The sequence below is a fragment of the Bombina bombina genome, chromosome 1 (assembly GCF_027579735.1).
Source record: "Bombina bombina isolate aBomBom1 chromosome 1, aBomBom1.pri, whole genome shotgun sequence".
Lineage (NCBI taxonomy): Eukaryota > Metazoa > Chordata > Amphibia > Anura > Bombinatoridae > Bombina > Bombina bombina.
The window spans coordinates 1142307427-1142329647 of record NC_069499.1 but is presented as its reverse complement, the minus strand read 5'-3'; the positions used below and the strand labels follow the sequence as shown (position 1 = coordinate 1142329647).

Below are 22221 nucleotides of genomic sequence, written 5' to 3'. Positions count from 1 at the left end.
TTGGGCTAATTGCCTTTTACTTGTACTCCCCACACTGGTCCATCCGGACCAAGTGGGATTCACACCTAGAAGGGAAGGCCCTGACAATACAAGAAAAATATTGAATATCCTAGCGGTTGCACGCAGGCTCAAACTCCTAACCTTGGCCCTGTTGTTAGACGCCGAAAAAGCGTTTGACAGGGTCAGGTGGACCTACAGTTGGGAGGTCCTATGAAAATTTGGCTTTTCCCCTGATCTGGTGACTGCAATTAAGGCTCTCTATTCGGCACCTACCGCAAGGGTTAAAGGTCTAGAATTGTCGTCAGATTTCCAGATTTCTAAAGGCACTAGACAAAGTTGCCCTCTTTTGCCCCTGATCTTCACGCTAGCCATTGAATCATTAGCACAAGCCATCAAGGAATCAAAACTAGTCCATGGAATCCAGGTGAGCAAGAGTGGGCAAAAAATTGCCCTCTTTGCTGACGATATCACCCTGTTTCTAACTTGCCCATTGGGTTCCCTTCCAGCAGTTTTTGAATTGATAAAGACATTTAGTCAGATAAGTTGCTATAAGATTAATTTATCCAAAACGGAGGCCCTTCCTCTTTTTATCCCCAAATTTGAGCTTCAAATCCTACAATCCTCCTATGATTTCCACTGGTCCCTTGATACCATAAAACACTTGAGGATTCTTGTAGGCCCAAACCTCAAGCTCGTCCGAGATAAGAATTATAATCTCCTATTTCAGTAGATTTGCTCTCTTCTGAGATCCTGGTCATTTCGGAAAGTCTCTTGGTTAAGCCGGATTGCATCTCTGAAAATGACCACCCTCCCCAAAATTCTTTATTACTTCCTCTGCCTACCTCTTAATCTTCCAACAGCCACCCTTAATAGCCTCCAGGCAATGTTCCTACAATATGTTTGGCAGGAAGGTAAACCGAGAATCGCCGGCAAAATCTTGCAAAGCCGCTTTGACCAGGGAGAAGTATCTCTGCCTAACATACAAGCATACTATGAAGCCACACGTCTGACCCATGTTCTTGCATGAGCGAAAGCAGGAGAGTTGCAAAGGTGGAAAGAAGTAGAACAGACTTCATTGCCAACAGGGTTAGAGCTGAGTGACTTGTTATGGATCCCTCCATTCAGGGACTGGGCATCTGTAACACGATTACTATCGAAAACCTTGAAGCCTGGAAGGCTTATAGACTATTTTTTTTAGTCTTTATTCTGAGATACCCCCACACCCTTCTCCGCTTCATTCAATGTCAGGCTTCTTGTTTAGCCTCCATGATTCCCATGGTGCTCAGTGGCGAGCTTGGGATCTCACCAAGGTTTCCCAATTATATTCTAGTGATACACTACTTCCCCCGGGTCAATTTCTCCCACAAGCTTACCCGTACCACCATGGTTTCCTTTTGAGTACACCAGACTATATACCCTCCTCCTATCCTGGGGAGCCCCCAGATCTGGACTAAGGGCTTAAACAACCTGGGAGAAGTTCTTGGGTATGGAGACCAGACTACCCAGAGCCCTCTCCTGGCCTTACAATGCAATCTTGGCCTCTACGGGTGCAGAGAAGACTTGGCAACTTAGAGCTTGGGAATGTGACTGCGCTGTTTCCATCCCGTGTAAAACACTCACCAAGGCCATAACTCTTACTAAGAAAACGTTGCACTGTGCTAAATTCCTCAAACTATGCAAGATGGTTCTACTGAGATGGCATTAAACGGCTTTTCAGACTCTCAGGTTTCTTTCCATCTCATTCTCCTCTATATTTGCGTGGGTGTGGAGAAATGGGCTAAGATCTGCACATATGGTGGTCTTGCCCTAGCTTAATCCCACTATGGAGTCAAATATTCCAACTATGCAAAGATCTGGGTGTCCACCTTCAACTCAAACCAGAAACTGCCCTATTTCTGATAAATTATTCCCAACAAAATGCCAAAATCACTTACGCGAATGACGATTTTCATTTTTGCGGCAACAAAAATTTGTATAGCTAGGAGTTGGAAACAGACCACTCCCCCGGATTTCTCCCTAATTATAGTCTCAATTAAATTCTTTGCCAAAATAGAGAGAGGTTTTTACCAAAGTTTAAACAAAGAGGACAGCTATTGGGCCATATGGGAAGCTTGGTTTAACTACCAAAACTCTAGAGAGATATAGACACATCCCTACCATGGAAATTTAAAGCCATATTTGCGAGTTTCTTCCCCCCCCCCACACTTTTTTTTTTTTACCTATTTCTTAAACCTTCCCCCCCCCAGCCCCTTCCACATACCGAGACATTTTCACATTAATTTACCTGTGGGTTATATCCAACAAATCGAATGACCAAAACAAACTGAGGATGTTGTAAACCATATTCGCATTTCCATCTCCCAAGGGAAAGAAAAGTGTCTGGATAACCTCAGTTTTTTTCTCCATAATTTTCTCCAATAATGTCTTTCTTCTCAGTAATAGATTGTACCATAGAACTTGTTAATTATCCTCCACAGATCATAATAGTTGGACTCTAGCAGCGCTAGCTGACCGTCTTAACCATGTTACATTCCCGGAGTCCCTCCAAACTTGGCTCCTTGATACGAGGAGCCCTGAACTGAGCCACGATCTTGAAAGCATTTCAGAAAATCAGGACTTCTCCAATGCAATATAATGTATGGACTAATGGAAATGTGGTGTATTCAGTATTGTGTTATACCTTTTTTTTCATATTGTTGTAAATGTATAATATTCAATAAACATTGAAACATTAATTCTGTGACATATATTTTAAGGAATGTTAAGCATTCTGTTTCATTGTTGTACTAAAGAACTAAGCAATGGCACATACTTAATAGAAATAATTACAATATGCATTATTAACCCAATTTCTTTCTTATGGCATGGAGAATCCACAACGTCATTCCAATTACTAGTGGGAATTCAACTCCTGGACAGCAGGAGGAGGCAAAAAGCACCCCAACAAAGCTGTTAAATGTAACTTCCCTTCCCCATAATCCCCAGTCATTCTCTTTGCCTCTGTAAATGGAGGATGTGCGAAGATAGTGTCTGAAGATATTTAATCCTTTTATGGGTACTTTTCCCTGCAAGCAAGGATTGAGGTTATGCTGTGTCCATTTCAATCTCTTTAGTAAGAGTAATGGTGGCTTTTTAGCAGTTAGAAGTTAAGCAAAGACTACCTTTGCTGTCTTCTAACATTAATGCTACCCCATTATAGAAAACCAGGGTTGGTTACTCTGTCTTTCTTGTGGCTTCAGGTCCCTGTCAGCGTCCGGATGAGGCTAACACACCTGAATGTGCTGTGCCTGCTCCACAACTGAAGACCCTGGAGGGTAAGTCCTTTTATGTTTATTTATAGAAGAAGATCAAAAGGACTGAGATATTTCAGGGACCTAGTGGACCTGTTGCTCTCATAAGGGGTTATTATAATTTTAGTAATAATATCCTTGGTGTGGGATATTTGGCAGCTGAGCAGTTAACTGGTTCATACCCATTTACAGGGAATACTGCTGCTTCTAGGGCCGGTCTATTAAGAGTAATGACGAGGCTTTAAGGTGTGTGGTGACGCTTGTCACAATTGTTTTGTAATTTCTCCCTCACTCTTCATTTCCCTGTTTGGTCCATCTACATGGATTTTTTGATCATAGGGACACAGTGTTTTTGTCCCTGAGTCCCTCATATGGGTGTTATATTGCTACCTCATTATTAGTAATTTATTCTATTAAAGAGGTTGCAAAAAAATTGTATTAAGGGATTGGGTTTTTGGCGCTTTTAGTTTGCGCGCTTGGAAGCCATTATGCAGCTTGTTAGTATACTCAGGCTACCTAAGTCAAGGAGGAATGAGAACTGAATCTTCAGTTACCGTTTAAAAAATGTTTCCTTCTGTGCACATATTCATAGTTGTTACAATTATGCAGTATTATTTATGCAACAAAGAGGGGACTTGATCATGGTGTTTTATAAGGTTTTTTTATAATTATTCCTTATGTCAACACTTTTCTTTCATGTAATTAGCAAGAGTCCATGAGCTAGTGACGTATGGGATATACATTCCTACCAGGAGGGGCAAAGTTTCCCAAACCTTAAAATGCCTATAAATACACCCCTCACCACACCCACAAATCAGTTTTACAAACTTTGCCTCCTATGGAGGTGGTGAAGTAAGTTTGTGCTAGATTCTACGTTGATATGCGCTCCGCAGCAGGTTGGAGCCCGGTTTTCCTCTCAGCGTGCAGTGAATGTCAGAGGGATGTGAGGAGAGTATTGCCTATTTGAATGCAATGATCTCCTTCTACGGGGTCTATTTCATAGGTTCTCTGTTATCGGTCGTAGAGATTCATCTCTTACCTCCCTTTTCAGATCGACGATATACTCTTATATATATATACCATTACCTCTGCTGATTTTCGTTTCAGTACTGGTTTGGCTTTCTACAACATGTAGATGAGTGTCCTGGGGTAAGTAAGTCTTATTTTCTGTGACACTCTAAGCTATGGTTGGGCACTTTTTTTTATAAAGTTCTAAATATATGTATTCAAACATTTATTTGCCTTGACTCAGGATGTTCAACATTCCTTATTTTCAGACAGTCAGTTTCATATTTGGGATAATGCATTTGAATCAATCATTTTTTCTTACCTTAAAAAATTTGACTTTTTTCCCTGTGGGCTGTTAGGCTCGCGGGGGGCTGAAAATGCTTCATTTTATTGCGTCATTCTTGGCGCGGACTTTTTTGGCGCAAAAATTTTTTCTTTTTCCGGCGTCATACGTGTCGCCGGAAGTTGCGTCATTTTTTGACGTTCTTTTGCGTCAAAAGTGTCGGCGTTCCGGATGTGGCGTCATTTTTGGCGCCAAAAGCATTAAGGCGCCAAATATTGTGGGCGTCTTATTCGGCGCTAAAAAAATATGGGCGTCACTTTTGTCTCCACATTATTTAAGTCTCATTATTTATTGCTTCTGGTTGCTAGAAGCTTGTTCACTGGCATTTTTTTTCCCATTCCTGAAACTGTCATTTAAGGAATTTGATCAATTTTGCTTTATATGTTGTTTTTTCTATTACATATTGCAAGATGTTCCACGTTGCAACTGAGTCAGAAGAAACTTCAGGAAAATCGCTGCCCGGTGCTGGAGCTACCAAAGCTAAGTGTATCACTTTTGGTATCTGTTCCTTCAGCTGTTGTTTGTATTAAATGTTATGACAAACTTGTTAATGCAGATAAAATTTCCTTTAGTACTGTTACATTACCTGTTGCTGTTCCGTCAACATCTAATACTCAGAGTGTTCCTGATAACATAAGAGATTTTGTTTCTAAATCCATTAAGAAGGCTATGTCTGTTATTTCTCCTTCTAGTATACAGGGAGTGCAGAATTATTAGGCAAGTTGTATTTTTGAGGATTAATTTTATTATTGAACAGCAACCATGTTCTCAATGAACCCAAAAAACTCATTAATATCAAAGCTGAATAGTTTTGGAAGTAGTTTTTAGTTTGTTTTTAGTTATAGCTATTTTAGGGGGATATCTGTGTGTGCAGGTGACTATTACTGTGCATAATTATTAGGCAACTTAACAAAAAACAAATATATACCCATTTCAATTATTTATTTTTACCAGTGAAACCAATATAACATCTCAACATTCACAAATATACATTTCTGACATTCAAAAACAAAACAAAAACAAATCAGTGACCAATATAGCCACCTTTCTTTGCAAGGACACTCAAAAGCCTGCCATCCATGGATTCTGTCAGTGTTTTGATCTGTTCACCATCAACATTGCGTGCAGCAGCAACCACAGCCTCCCAGACACTGTTCAGAGAGGTGTACTGTTTTCCCTCCTTGTAAATCTCACATTTGATGATGGACCACAGGTTCTCAATGGGGTTCAGATCAGGTGAACAAGGAGGCCATGTCATTAGATTTTCTTCTTTTATACCCTTTCTTGCCAGCCACGCTGTGGAGTACTTGGACGCGTGTGATGGAGCATTGTCCTGCATGAAAATCATGTTTTTCTTGAAGGATGCAGACTTCTTCCTGTACCACTGCTTGCAGAAGGTGTCTTCCAGAAACTGGCAGTAGGACTGGGAGTTGAGCTTGACTCCATCCTCAACCCGAAAAGGCCCCACAAGCTCATCTTTGATGATACCAGCCCAAACCAGTACTCCACCTCCACCTTGCTGGCGTCTGAGTCCGACTGGAGCTCTCTGCCCTTTACCAATCCAGCCACGGGCCCATCCATCTGGCCCATCAAGACTCACTCTCATTTCATCAGTCCATAAAACCTTAGAAAAATCAGTCTTGAGATATTTCTTGGCCCAGTCTTGACGTTTCAGCTTGTGTGTCTTGTTCAGTGGTGGTCGTCTTTCAGCCTTTCTTACCTTGGCCATGTCTCTGAGTATTGCACACCTTGTGCTTTTGGGCACTCCAGTGATGTTGCAGCTCTGGAATATGGCCAAACTGGTGGCAAGTGGCATCTTGGTAGCTGCACGCTTGACTTTTCTCAGTTCATGGGCAGTTATTTTGCGCCTTGGTTTTTCCACATGCTTCTTGCGACCCTGTTGACTATTTTGAATGAAACGCTTGATTGTTCGATGATCACGCTTCAGAAGCTTTGCAATTTTAAGAGTGCTGCATCCCTCTGCAAGATATCTCACTATTTTTGACTTTTCTGAGCCTGTTAAGTCCTTCTTTTGACCCATTTTGCCAAAGGAAAGGAAGTTGCCTAATAATTATGCACACCTGATATAAGGTGTTGATGTCATTAGACCACACCCCTTCTCATTACAGAGATGCACATCACCTAATATGCTTAATTGGTAGTAGGCTTTCGAGCCTATACAGCTTGGAGTAAGACAACATGCATAAAGAGGATGATGTGGTCAAAATACTCATTTGCCTAATAATTCTGCACACAGTGTACATAAAAGTCTTTTAAAACTTCTCTTTTTTCAGATGAATTTTTAAATGAACATCATCATTCTGATACTGATAATGGTTCTTCTGGTTCAGAGGTTTCTGTCTCAGAGGTTGATGCTGATAAATCTTTGTATTTGTTCAAGATGGAATTTATTCGTTCTTTATTTAAAGAAGTATTAATTGCATTAGAAATAGAGGATTCTGGTCCTCTTGATACTAAAACTAAACGTTTAAATAAGGTTTTTTTAATCTCCTGTAGTTATTCCAGAAGTGTTTCCTGTCCCTGATGCTATTTCTGAAGTAATTTCCAGGGAATGGAATAATTTGGGTAATTCATTTACTCCTTTTAAAACGTTTTAAGCAATTATATCCTGTGCCATCTGACAGATTAGAGTTTGGGACAAAATCCCTAAGGTTAATGGGGCTGTCTCTACTCCTGCTATATTTTTAGCGGATGTTGCTGCAGCTTCAACTTTTTGGTTAGAAGCTTTAGCGCAACAAGTAACAGATCATAATTCTCATAGCATTATTATTCTTCTATAACATGCTAATTATTTTATTTGTGATGCCATCTTTGATATATCATTAGAGTTTATGTCAGGTATATGTCTCTAACTATTTTAGCTAGAAGAGCTTTATGGCTTAAAACTTGGAATGCTGATATGTCTTCTAAGTCAACTTTGCTATCCCTTTCTTTCCAGGGTAATAAATTATTCGATTCTCAGTTGGATTCTTTTATCTCAACTGTTACTGGAAGGAAGGGAACTTTTTTACCACAGGATAAAAAATCTAAGGTAAATTTAGGTCTAATAATCGTTTTCGTTCCTTTCATCACAACAAGGAACAAAAGCCTGATCCTTCATCCTCAGGAGCGGTATCAGTTTGGAAACCATCTTCACTTTGGAATATATCCAAGCCTTATAGAAACCCAAAGCCAGCTCCTAAGTCCCCATGAAGGTGCGGCCCTCATTCCAGCTCAGCTGGTATGGGGCAGTTTATGTTTTTTTCAAAGAAATTTGGATCAATTCCGTTCACAATCTCTGGTTTCAGAACATTGTTTCAGAAGGGTACAGAATTGGCTTCAAGTTAAGGCCTCCTGCAAAGAGATTTTTTTCTTTCCCGTGTCCCAGTAAACCCAGCAAAGGCTCAAGCATTTCTGAAATGTGTTTCAGATCTAGAGTTGGCTGGAGTAATTATGCCAGTTCCAGTTCTGGAACAGGGGCTGGGGTTTTATTCTATCTCTTCATTGTACCAAAGAAGGTCAATTCCTTCAGACCAGTTTCGGATCTATCAATATTGAATCGTTATGTAAGGATACCAACATTCAAGATGGTAACTGTAAGGACTATCCTGCCTTTTGTTCAGCAAGGGCATTATATGTCCACAATAGATTTACAGGATGCATATCTGCATATTCCGATTCATCCAGATCACTTTTAGTTTCTGAGATTCTCTTTTCTAGACAAGCATTACCAGTTTTGTGGCTCTACCGTTTGGCCTAGCATCAGCTCCAAGAATTTTTACAAAGGTTCTCGGTGCCCTTCTGTCTGTAATCAGAGAACAGGGTATTGGTATTTCCTTATTTGGACGATATCTTGGTACTTGCTCAGTCTTCACATTTAGCAGAATCTCATACGAATCGACTTGTGTTGTTTCTTCAAGATCATGGTTGGAGGATCAATTTACCAAAAAGTTCATTGATTCTTCAGACAAGGGTAACCTTTTTAGGTTTCCAGATAGATTCAGTGTCTATGACTCTGTCTTTGTCAGACAAGAGAAGTCTAACATTGATATCAGCTTGTCAAAACCTTCAGTCACAATCATTCCCTTTGGTAGCCTTATGCATGGAAATTTTAGGTCTTATGACTGCTGCATCGGACGTGATCTCCTTTGCTCATTTTCACATGCGACCTCTTCAGCTCTGTATGCTAAACCAATGGTGCAGGGATTACACAAATATATCTCAATTAATATCTTTAAAACCGATTGTACGATACTCTGACGTGGTGGACAGATCACCATCGTTTAGTTCAGGGGGCTTCTTTTGTTCTTCCGACCTGGACTGTAATTTCAACAGATGCAAGTCTTACAGGTTGGGGAGCTGTGTGGGGGTCTCTGACGGCACAAGGGGTTTGGGAATCTCAGGAGGTGAGATTACCGATCAATATTTTGGAACTCCGTGCAATTTTCAGAGCTCTTCAGTCTTGGCCTCTTCTGAAGAGAGAGTCGTTCATTTGTTTTCAGACAGACAATGTCACAACTGTGGCATACATCAATCATCAAGGAGGGACTCACAGTCCTCTGGCTATGAAAGAAGTATCTCGAATTCTGGTTTGGGCGGAATCCAGCTCCTGTCTAATCTCTGCGGTTCATTTCCCAGGTATAGACAATTGGGAAGCGGATTATCTCAGTCGTCAAACGTTGTATCCGGGCGAATGGTCTCTTCACCCAGAGGTATTTCTTCAGATTGTTCAAATGTGGGAACTTCCAGAAATAGATCTGATGGCTTCTCATCTAAACAAGAAACTTCCCAGGTATCTGTTCAGATCCCGGGATCCTCAGGCGGAGGCAGTGAATGCATTATCACTTCCTTTGAAGTATCATCCTGCCTATATCTCTCCACCTCTAGTTCTTCTTCCAAGAGTAATCTCCAAGATTCTGAAGGAATGCTAGTTTGTTCTGCTGGTAGCTCCAGCATGGACGGATCTTTTTCGGATGGCCTCTTGCCAACCGTGGGCTCTTCCGTTAAGACCAGACCTTCTGTCGCAAGGTCCTTTTTTCCATCAGGATCTCAAATCTTTAAATTTAAGGGTATGGAGATTGAACGCTTGATTCTTGGTCAAAGAGGTTTCTCTGACTCTGTGATTAATACTATGTTACAGGCTCGTAAATCTGTATCTAGAGAGATATATTATAGAGTCTGGAAGACTTATATTTCTTGGTGTCTTCTCATCATTTTTTCTGGCATTCTTTTAGAATTCCGAGAATTTTTACAGTTTCTTCAGGATGGTTTAGATAAAGGTTTGTCCGCAAGTTCCCTGACAGGACAAATCTCTGCCCTTTCTGTTCTTTTTCACAGAAAGATTGCAAATCTTCCTGATATTCATTGTTTTGTACAAGACTTGGTTCATATAAAACCTGTCATTCAGTCAATTTCTCCTCCTTGGAGTTTGAATTTGGTTCTGGGGGCTCTTCTAGCTCCTCCTTTTGAACCCATGCATTCATTGGACATTAAACTTCTTTCTTGGAAAGTTTTGTTTCTTTTGGCCATCTCTTCTGCCAGAAGAGTCTCTGAATTATCTGCTCTTTCTTGTGAGTCTCCTTTTCTGATTTTTCATCAGGATAAGGCGGTGTTGCGAACCTCTTTTGAATTTTTACCTAAGGTTGTGTATTCTAACAACATTAGTAGAGAAATTGTGGTTCCTTCATTATGTCCTAATCCTAAGAATTCTAAGGAGAAATCATTGCATTCTTTGGATGTTGTTAGAACTTTGAAATATTATGTTGAAGCTACTAAGTCTTTCCGAAAGACTTCTAGTCTATTTTTCATCTTTTCTGGTTCTAGAAAAGGCCAGAAAGCTTCTGCCATTTCTTTGGCATCTTGGTTGAAATCTTTAATTCATCATGCCTATGTCGAGTCGGGTAAAACTCCGCCTCAAAGGATTACAGCTCATTCTACTAGGTCAGTTTTTACTTCCTGGGCGTTTAGGAATGAAGCTTCGGTTGTTCAGATTTGCAAAGCAGCAACTTGGTTCCTCTTTGCATACTTTTACTAAATTCTACCATTTTTGATGTGTTTTCTTCTTCTGAAGCAGTTTTTGGTAGAAAAGTACTTCAGGCAGCGGTTTCAGTTTGAATCTTCTGCTTATGTTTTCTTTAAACTTTATTTTGGGTGTGGATTATTTTCAGCAGGAATTGGCTGTCTTTATTTTATCCCTCCCTCTCTAGTGACTCTTGCGTGGAAAGATCCACATCTTGGGTAGTCATTATCCCATACGTCACTAGCTCATGGACTCTTGCTAATTACATGAAAGAAAACATAATTTATGTAAGAACTTACCTGATAAATTCATTTCTTTCATATTAGCAAGAGTCCATGAGGCCCACCCTTTTTTGTGGTGGTTATGATTTTTTTTGTATAAAGCACAATTATTCCAATTCCTTATTTTTTATGCTTTCGCACTTTTTTCTTATCACCCCACTTCTTGGCTATTCGTTAAACTGATTTGTGGGTGTGGTGAGGGGTGTATTTATAGGCATTTTAAGGTTTGGGAAACTTTGCCCCTCCTGGTAGGAATGTATATCCCATACGTCACTAGCTCATGGACTCTTGCTAATATGAAAGAAATGAATTTATCAGGTAAGTTCTTACATAAATTATGTTTTTTTCAGGATGTGTTCTGAAAATTGTGTTTTTCTTAGTATTTTGCGCCATCTTGTGACAGTTTCATGTAACTACATGTTCCCCTTCATTTTTTATACTATCTGCATAATCAAGACTGATATTGAATTTTTGTTTACAGTCGGGGCTGTAATTCTTTAAGCCTAGTAATGTTCTAAGCTTTTAATTTTATCTGTGCACCTTTTAGAAGGAATGATTATGATTTTTATAAGTTTTGAAAATTGGAAGTGTATGTTATTGGGGATTATAAAATTGTGTAATCCTTTTTATTTCTACAGTAGAGGTATACTTTGAATGTTGTTATAAGCCTTATGTCTGCTTATATACACTCTCTCGACTGTGCATATAAGTCTTGAGGAATTATTCCATTTTTATGATTATCTCTATTTTTTCTGTATATATTAATCTCTCTCTTTGAGATGATTTATTTAATTCTCTGTAATGTATTCTTCTATGTTATCTAAAGAAGTTCTTTATTTTTATCTCTCTCAATGTGGAGGTTTGAGTTTCTTAGTGTGCTGCTGACATTAATGCATTTTCTATAATGTCTCGCATGTGAGGTGCTCTCTACATAGGTAGGGAGTTGCATGTGACTATATTGCTATACTGTCCAATTTAGCCTAGCATTAACTTGTGACTTTTCATCTAGGGCTGTACTTGGACAGGAGGCTGCCTGGAAAAAGTAGGTGCTGTTGACTGTGTTTGATCCTAGATGTTGGCACTGTATATCCCTTATTGTGATTTGTAACTTAATTTGATATTTTATATATATTTTTCTCTGATAATTTCTTTTTGCCAGTTTTAAATATAAGTATTGTATATTTGTTGGGTGTCTTGATCCTGAGCAATTTCTCTGATCCCTTACTCAAGAGATATTTATTGCTATGCCCCATTGCTGGTGCAGTCTCTTGTCTCGACTCTTTGTTTGATCTTCCTTTCGGTGGAGACTACAATAGAGGAGATCCTGGATAGGATCAGGATCTTAATGCTGGCGTATCCTTTATCTGTAATGCCAGAATGCAAGTAGTATCTCTTGGAACTAGATGGTTGTAAATTGAGTCTGCTACGCGACTTCCAAGTATAGGTTCTGTATCTTCCCTTTAAGGGCAGAACTTTATTTGGACTGGGTCTGGATGTTTTATATTTCTTTTGCAAGATGTACAGAGTCCACGGTTTCATCCTTACTTGTGGGATATTGTCCTTCCTAACAGGAAGTAGCAAAGAGAGCACCACAGCAGAGCTTTCTATATAGCTCCCCCCTTAACTCCACCCCCAGTCATTCTCTTTGCTGGCTCTAAGCAGGAAGGGTAAAGAGAAGAGGTGTTAAACTGTTAGTTTTTATTTTATCTTCAATCAAGAGTTTGTTATTTTTAAATGGTACCAGTGTTGTACTATTTACTCTCAGGCAGGACATAGATGAAGATTTCTGCCTGGAGGATGATGATCTTAGCATTTGTAACTAAGGTCCACTGCTGTTCCCACAGAAGCTGAGGAGTACAGGAAAACTTCAGTGTGAGGAACGGTTTCTTGCTATACAGCAATGAGGTATGTTTAGTCATTTTTTCTGCAGAGACTGTGTTAACTCAGAAAGGCTGACAGTTTCCCCATTAGGGGAAGGGTAAGCAGTAATCCTAGTTATATAAGGGGTATTACTAGCTTAAATACAGGGCTAATCTTATGGGCACTCAGTTTGTGTATAATATATTGGGCAAACGTTTGTGTTTTCTGGGAGTACGGTCTTTATTCTTATGGGACATATGTTTGAGGGTACACTTGGCTTATTTAAGGGTTTTTATAACCCACATGGCTTTCAAAAAAAGGTTTTCGTGTAGGCCCCAGCAACATCGAGTGAGAGGGGCGGGGCCTATTTTCGCGCCTCAGTTGCGCACTTAGTTGATGCAGGCAAGCAGCAAGCAAGTCTCCAGAGGTCCCGGTACTCTTCTGGGGCCCAATCAAAGCTTTATTCCCACAGAATTGTTCCCTAAGGGCAGGTAGGGCCACAGCAGAGCTGTGGCAAGGTGCTGACAGGGATTTTTTTTACCGGTTTTAGACATTTGTCAAGCCGTTTTTTTCATTTGGGGGTATATTGCTTAGATATTTGTGGTGCAATCTTACTATAACTTAGTGGGTGTACTGTAAAAATTTCGGAAAATTTGAGGCAATTTTAAGCATTTTTGCAGTTTTTGTATGTCTTTTTTTTTTCTCTTAAAGGCACAGTACCGTTTTTGAAAATTGTGTTTTTTTCATTAAATAAAGTATTTTCCAAGCTTGCTTGTCTCATTACTAGCCTGCTCAACATGTCTGACATTGAGGAAACTCATTGCTCAATTTGTTTAGAAGCCATTGTGGAACCCCCTCTCAGAATGTGTCCCACTTGTACTGATATGTCTATAAATTGTAAACAGCATATTTTGACTTATAAGAGTTTGGCATTGGATGATTCTCAGACAGAAGGAAATCAGGTTTTGCCATCTAGTTCTCCCCAAGTGTCACAACCAGTAACGCCCGCACAAGCGATGCCAAGTACTTCTAGTGCGTCTAATTCTTTCACCTTGCAAGATATGGCCTCAGTTATGAATACTACCCTTACAGAGATTTTATCTAAACTGCCAGGGTTGCAAGGCAAGCGCAGTAGCTCTGGGTTAAGAACAAATGCTGAGTCTTCTGATGCTTTAGTTGCCGTATCCGATATTCCCTCACAATGTTCTGAGGTAGGGATGAGGGATTTGCTGTCTGAGGGAGAGATTTCTGATTCAGGAAGGTTGCTCCCTCAGACAGATTCAGATATGACGGCATTTAAATTTAAGCTAGAACACCTCCGTTTATTGCTCAGGGAGGTTTTAGCGACTCTGGATGATTGTGACCTTATTATAGTTCCAGAGAAATTGTGTAAAATGGACAAATATCTAGAGGTTCCTGTTTACACTGATGTTTTTCCGGTCCCTAAGAGGATTTCGGACATTGTTACTAAGGAGTGGTATAGACCAGGTATTCCGTTCGCTCCCCCTCCTGTTTTTTTTTTTTTAAATTCGTTTTTATTAAAGGAATCAAGCGCTTACAACATCTTTACAATAGTCATTGCATGTATAGACAGTAATTTCCTCAAATAAACAGTTATACAGTGATACAGCAGTTTGGTTTCCATTTCACAAGTGTGAGCAGTACTGTATGAGCAATTAAAAGTCATTGCCGAGGTGGCATGTCATAGAAGTGGTGTTCATATTTCAGGTATCAGCGCAGAGTTGCGCACTTCATTCCTTAAAACATTTTAATTTTAAACATTTAAAAAAAAACATTGAAAACATGTAAAATAACTATCTACATAAACATGAATTTTGACCAAGTTCTTATAGGCAATTTGACTGTGAATTTTTCCATTTCCAATAAGGGATAGCTGAAGATGGTGGGAGGGGTTGGTAAGAGAGAGAGAAAAAAAAAAAAAAAAAAAAAAAACCCCTCCTGTTTTTAAGAAAATGTTTCCCATATCTGACACCATGAGGGACTCATGGCAGACGGTCCCTAAGGTGGAGGGAGCTATTTCTACTCTGGCTAAGCGTACAACTATACCTATTGAAGACAGTTGTGCTTTCATTGATCCTATGGATAGAAAATTAGAGGGTCTCCTAAAGAAAATTTTTGTTCATCAAGGTTTTCTTCTTCAACCCATAGTGTGCATTGTTCCTGTAACCACTGCAGCTGCCTTTTGGTTTGAGGCTCTAGAAGAGGCTCTTCAGGTGGAGACCCCACTAGATGATATTCTGGACAGAATTAAGGCTCTTAAGCTAGCTAATTCTTTTATTACAGACGCCGCTTTTCATCTCGCTAAGTTAGCGGCAAATAATTCAGGTTTTGCCATTTTAGCACGTAGAGCGTAGTCCTGGTCGTGTGATGTGTCCTCAAAATCTAAGCTTTTGACCATCCCTTTCAAAGGTAAGACCCTATTTGTGCCTGCACTGAAAGAGATCATTTCAGACATCACTGGGGGGAAGGATCATGCCCTTCCCCAAGATAAGTCAAATAAGACAAGGACCAAACAAAATAATTTTCGTTCCTTTCGAAACTTCAAGGGTGGTCCCGCTTCCTCTTCCCCTGCTGCAAAGCAAGAGGGGAACTTTGCTCAATCCAAGCCAACCTGGAGACCTAACCAGGCTTGGAACAAGGGTAAACAGGCCAAAAAGCCTGCTGCTGCCACTAAGACAGCATGAAGGGGTAGCCCCCGATCCGGGACCGGATCTAGTATGGGGCAGACTCTCTCTCTTTGCTCAGGCCTGGGCAAGAGACGTTCAGGACTCCTGGGCCGTAGAAATTGTAACCCAGGGGTATCTTTTAGATTTCAAAGATTCTCCTCCAAGGGGGAGATTCCATCTTTCTCAATTGTCTGTAAACCAGACAAAAAGAGAGGCATTCTTACGCTGTGTAGAAGACCTTTTTACCATGGGAGTGATCTGCCCAGTTCCGAAAGCAGAACAGGGACAAGGTTTCTACTCCAATCTGTTTGTGGTTCCCTAAAAAGAGGGAACCTTCAGACCAATTCTAGATCTCAAGATCCTAAACCAATTCCTAAGAGTTCCATCCTTCAAGATGGAGACCATTCGGACTATTTTACCAATGATCCAGGAGGGTCAATATATGACCACCGTGGATTTTAAGGATGCGTATCTACACATTCCTATCCACAAAGATCATCACCAATTCCTAAGGTTTGCCTTTCTGGACAGGCATTACCAGTTTGTGGCTCTTCCCTTCGGGTTGGCCACGGCACCAAGAATCTTCACAAAGGTGCTAGGGTCCCTGCTGGCGGTCCTAAGACCGCGGGGCATTGCAGTGGCGCCTTATCTAGACGACATCCTAATTCAAGCGTCGACTTTCCAACTAGCCAAGTCTTCACATGGACTTAGTGTTGGCCTTTCTAAGATCTCATGGGTGGAAGGTGAACGTGAAAAAGAGTTCTCTTATTCCTCTCACAAGAGTTCCATTCCTGGAAACTCTGATAGATTCGGTGGACATGAAAATTTTTCTGACGGAGGTCAGGAAATCAAAGATTTTAACCACCTGCCGAGCTCTTCATTCCATTTCTTGGCCGTCAGTGGCTCAGTGTATGGAGGTAATCGGACTTATGGTAGCGGCAATGGACATAGTTCCGTTCGCTCGCTTGCATCTCAGACCACTGCAACTATGCATGCTCAAACAGTGGAATGGGGATTATGCAGATTTATCTCCTCAGATAAATCTGGATCAAGAGACCAGAGACACTCTTCTTTGGTGGTTGTCACAGGATCACCTGTCCAGGGGAATGTGTTTCCGCAGGCCAGCGTGGGTTATAGTGACGACGGACGCCAGCCTACTGGGCTGGGGTGCAGTCTGGAATTCCCTGAAAGCACAGGGTTTGTGGACTCAGGAGGAGGCCCTCCTACCGATAAATATTCTGGAATTAAGAGCGATATTCAATGCTCTTCAGGCGTGGCCTCAGCTGGCTTCGGCCGGATTCATCAGGTTTTAGTCGGACAACATCACGACTGTAGCTTATATCAATCATCAGTGGGGAACAAGGAGTTCCTTGGTGATAATAGAAGTTTCCAGGATAATCCGATGGGCAGAGACTCACTCTTGCCATCTATCAGCGATCTATATCCCAGGGGTAGAGAACTGGGAGGCAGATTTTCTAAGTCGTCAGACTTTTCAAGTCGTCAGACTTTTCATCCGGGGGAGTGGGAGCTCCATCCGGAGGTGTTTGCTCAACTGGTTCAGCTATGGGGCACACCAGAATAGGATCTGATGGCGTCTCGTCAGAACGCTAAACTTCCTTGTTACAGATCCAGGTCCAGGGATCCTCAGGCAGTACTGATAGATGCTCTAGCAGTACCCTGGTCGTTCAACCTGGCTTATGTGTTTCCACCATTTCCTCTCCTTCCCCGTTTGATTGCAAGAATCAAACAGGAGAGAGCTTTAGTGATTTTAATAGCACCTGCGTGGCCATGCAGGACTTGGTATGCAGACCTGGTGGACATGTCATCTCTACCACCATGGACTCTGCCACTGCGACGGGACCTTCTAATTCAAGGTCCGTTCAAGCATCCAAATCTAATTTCTCTGCAACTGATTGCTTGGAGATTGAACCCTTGATTTTATCAAAGCAGGGTTTCTCTGAGTCGGTCATAGATACCTTGATTCAGGCTCGAAAGCCTGTCACCAGGAAAATCTATCATAAGATATGGCGTAAATATCTTTTTTGGTGCAAATCCAAGGGCTACTCATTGAGTAAGATCAGGATTCCTAGGATTTTGTCCTTTCTTCAAGAAGGATTGGAGAAAGGATAGTCGGCTAGTTCCTTAAAGGGACAGAAATCTGCTTTGTCTATCCTATTGCACAAGCGTCTGGCTGATGTCCCAGACATTCAGGCTTTTTGTCAGGCTTTAGTTAGAATCAAGCCTGTGTTTAAACCTGTTGCTCCGCCATGGAGTCTAAATTTAGTTCTTAATGTTCTTCAGGGGGTTCCGTTTGAACCCATGCATTCCATAGATATTAAGCTTCTATCTTGGAAAGTTCTGTTTCTAGTTGCTATCTCTTCAGCTTGAAGGGTTTCTGAACTATCTGCATTACAATGCGACTCGCCTTATCTTGTTTTCCATGCTGATAAGGTGGTTTTGCGTACCAAACCTGTGTTCCTCCCTAAGATTGTTTCTAACAGGAATATCAATCAGGAAATTGTTGTTCCTTCTCTGTGTCCTAATCCTTCTTCTAAGAAGGAACATCTGTTGCACAACTTGGACGTGGTTCGTGCTTTGAAGTTTTATTTGCAGGCAACCAAAGATTTTCGCCAATCATCTTCTTTATTTGTTATCTATGCTGCAAAGCACAGAGGTCAAAAGGCTACGGCTACCTCTCTTTCCTTTTGGCTGAAAAGCATCATCCGTTTGGCTTATGAGACTGCTGGACAGCAGCCTCCTGAAAGAATTACAGCTCACTCCACTAGAGCGGTGGCTTCCACATGGGCTTTTAAAAATTATACTTCTGTTGAACAGATTTGTAAGGCTGCGACTTGGTCTTCGCTTCATACCTTTTGCAAATTTTACAAATTTGATACTTTTGCTTCTTTGGAGGCTATTTTTGGGAGAAAGGTTTTGCAAGCAGTGGTGCCGTCTGTTTAGGTTCCTGTCTTGTCCGTCCCTTCATCCGTGTCCTAAAGCTTTGGTATTGGTATCTCACAAGTAAGGATGAAACCGTGGACTCGGTACATCTTGCAAAAGAAAACAAAATGTATGCTTACCTGATAAATTTATTTCTTTTGCGATGTACCGAGTCCACAGCCCTCTGCACCTTATAATTTCTCCTTTTCTTCCTTGGCCTTCGGTCGAATGACTGGGGGGTGTAGTTATGGGGGAAGCTATATAGACAGCTCTGCTGTGGTGCTCTCTTTGCTAATTCCTGTTAGGAAGGACAATATCCCACAAGTAAGGATGAAACCGTGGTCTCGGTACATCGCAAAAGAAAGAAATTTATCAGGTAAGCATAAATTTGGTTTTTCTCGGTCTCTGGTGAAAGGGAGCTTTCCTGCTTCAGTATAGTAGACTAGTCTTTGGGGTTTCCAAACTTCTAAAGCCTGAGCAAGCCAAGACCTCATGGAGGTTTATCCTGACTGAGATAGTTCTTCTGTAGTTTGGTGGTTAGCTTACTTACTTTGCGTGCAGGAGGTTATGGGATTGGTGGTTGTTGTTGTTTTTGTTTGGTTTTTTTTGTTTTTTTTTAAATAAAATACCACGAAACAGACTTTCCTGCGATGAAACTCTAGCTAAACTTATGATATGGCGTAAAGGAAGTCTGCCTAACAGCAGGCTTAAAGTATAAAGTGAGTCATTGTGAACTTTATTTGTAATAGAGGGATAAGCAATCCAGGATGCATTCCGCTAAGGTCTAATTAGCATGAAGGGTCCGCACCATATCTAGTCATGAATCTGGCTTGGATTTGCGATGTTCCCGGAGCCTTGAGCAGTGGAAGCCTAGCTTTCTTTCATGTAATTAGCAAGAGTCCATGAGCTAGTGACGTATGGGATATACATTCCTACCAGGAGGGGCAAAGTTTCCCAAACCTCAAAATGCCTATAAATACACCCCTCACCACACCCACAAATCAGTTTTACAAACTTTGCCTCCTGTGGAGGTGGTGAAGTAAGTTTGTGCTAGATTCTACGTTGATATGCGCTCCGCAGCAGGTTGGAGCCCGGTTTTCCTCTCAGCGTGCAGTGAATGTCAGAGGGATGTGAAGAGAGTATTGCCTTTTTGAATTCAATGATCTCCTTCTACGGGGTCTATTTCATAGGTTCTCTGTTATCGGTCGTAGAGATTCATCTCTTACCTCCCTTTTCAGATCGACGATATACTCTTATATATACCATTACCTCTACTGATTCTCGTTTCAGTACTGGTTTGGCTTTCTACTACATGTAGATGAGTGTCCTGGGGTAAGTAAGTCTTATTTTCTGTGACACTCTAAGCTATGGTTGGGCACTTTTATATAAAGTTTTAAATATATGTGTTTAAACATTTATTTGCCTTGATTCAGGATGTTCAACGTTCCTTATTTTCAGACAGTCAGTTTCATATTTGGGATTATGCATATGGATAATCAATTTTTTCTTACCTTAAAAATTTGACTTTTTTTCCTGTGGGCTGTTAGGCTCGCGGGGGCTGAAAATGCTTCATTTTATTGCGTCATTCTTGGCGCGGACTTTCTTGGCGCAAAATTTTTTTTGTCATTTCCGGCGTCATACGTGTCGCCGGAAGTTGCGTCATTTTTTTTGACGTTTTTTGCGCCAAAAAATGTCGGTGTTACCGGATGTGGCGCCAAAAGCATTTAGGCGCCAAATAATGTGGGCAGCTTTTTTGGCGCTAAAAAATTTGAGCGTCATTGTTGTCTCCACAATATTTAAGTCTCATTATTTATTGCTTCTGGTTGCTAGAAGCTTGTTCATTGGCATTTTTTTTCCCATTCCTGAAACTGTCATTTAAGGAATTTGATCAATTTTGCTTTATATGTTGTTTTTTCTATTACATATTGCAAGGTGTCTCAATTGGACTCTGAATCAGAAGCCACTTTTGGAAAAGCGCTTAACTGAGTTTCAGTTCTACCAAAGCTAAGTTCATTTATTTTAAATGTTATAAATGTTTATCTTTAGCTATGGTTTGTAATAAGATATTTTGTTATACTTTTACATGCGGTATCCATTAGTATTTATGCTTTATATATTTTCTTTTTTTACAAGAAATATTTAGAAGACTTATAAGAAATATTTTTCTGATTCTATGTTAAAGGCTTTGTCTGACATTGTGCCTTCTAATAAAATTTTTAAGTCTTTTTCACTTCTTTTTTAATTATTGAAGTTTCAAATGACCAACAACATACTAATTTATCCTTCTCTGATGATGTTTTTTTCAGAATTTTTCTTCATCAGATATTGACACTAACAAATCTACTTTTTTATTATTTTTCAATTATTAAAGTACATTTGTTCTTTGTTGAAAAGGTGTTGATTATTTTGGATATTAAGGTAACTAGTTCTTTAAGACTAGCTGACATTTCTGCCTATTTATTTCTTTAGAGGTTTTCTTTCCAATTCCCTATACTAGGGAATGGAATAGGCTGAGAATTTTCTTTTATTCCTTTTTCAAAAAGGTTTTAAACTATATTCTTTGCCAGCAGTTAAACTTAATTTGGAGGGTTCTCCAATTTATTGGGGCTATCTCTAATTCTACTAATTATGCTATTGTTTCTATAGCAAAATAGTATTTATTTTCCTTTAGATAGCTGTATCTTATTTATGGAAAATTATTTCGTTTCAGGCTTGGTCCTGTGATTTATTTGGATATTGCAATTGCTTCATTTTCTCTGTTTACTTTAAGATCAAGTATCAGATTATGATTTATTTTAGCATTTTTTAAGGGACAACATTTACTAGACTAGGTGCTGTTGCATTTGTCTTGTTGTTTTGCATTTATTGATTATGCAAGTCCACTGTATTGGCTGGTCCTTTAAACTGAACTATCATGCTAATAATTTCATTTGTGTCTTCATTTTATTGAATATTTTCGCAAATGAGGGTTAATCTATGTCTTTAGCTTTTTTAGCTAGAAGAATTTTGTGATTTTTAAAAAAAAAAAAAATCCATATTTCCTTTGTTCTAAGATAATCAATTATTTGTTTTATAATTGGATTTAATTCTTAACTGTTACTCTGGGCTTCAAGGTTGAGTTCTAAGACTAAAACTTTAAGCTTATACTAGTTTGGTTGTTCTTATTAAGGAACAAATTCCTGAGTTCTTTCCCAAGTAACATGTCTATATTTGGAGTTCGAAATCAGCTCCCTAAATTTGCGATGTACGTGCCGTATTCCAGCTTGGCTGGTAAGGGGCAGGTTAAGGCTTCTTTGAAATTTATTTTGTCCAAATTTCTTTGATTTTATTCCAGCAAGGCTAACACTTTCTTTAACTGTGTTTCTGTCCTATGTATTTTGGGTACTGTTGAAGCATGGCTGGGCACCCATGGGGTTCAAGCGCTGCTCAGACCTGGAATCTTCTGGGCTATTTCTTCCAGTTTCTTTTGAGGAACCGGGTTTTGAAGTTTTATTCAAATTATTTTGCCTTTTTATGGTCTTTGATAGCATTATTTGTTTTCATTAGATACAATAAATGCATATTTTCATTTTTCTGTTTTCATTCAGATTATTTTCTGAGGATGCGGAATCTCATATGATTCACTTACTCTTCAGGACATAGTTAGAGGATCTTCTTTTCTAAAGCTCTTGATTCCTCACACAAGGGTCACCTTTTTTATGTTTCCAGATAGTTTGTGTCACTGTCCTTGTCTCTATCAGACAAGGGATAATGTTATTGGGTTCCGTCTATCGGTACCTTTAGTCTCTATTAT

The 22221-nt window shown here is 40.0% G+C and overlaps 1 protein-coding gene across 4 annotated transcripts in view; it reads left to right on the top strand.

Annotated features, from left to right (window-relative positions):
- The window catches only part of STAT3 (signal transducer and activator of transcription 3), a 600544-nt gene that overhangs the window by 556867 nt on the left and 21456 nt on the right, over positions 1-22221 (top strand). For 3 of the 4 annotated variants that reach the window (XM_053699116.1, XM_053699099.1, XM_053699108.1), the window contains exon 24: positions 2478-2636. The exons of the other annotated variant lie outside the window; for it this stretch is intronic. In XM_053699116.1, the coding sequence (XP_053555091.1) occupies positions 2478-2635 (158 nt within the window). In that variant the 3' untranslated portion in view covers position 2636. The remainder of the gene's footprint in view (positions 1-2477; positions 2637-22221) is intronic. 4 annotated transcript variants of the gene reach the window in all.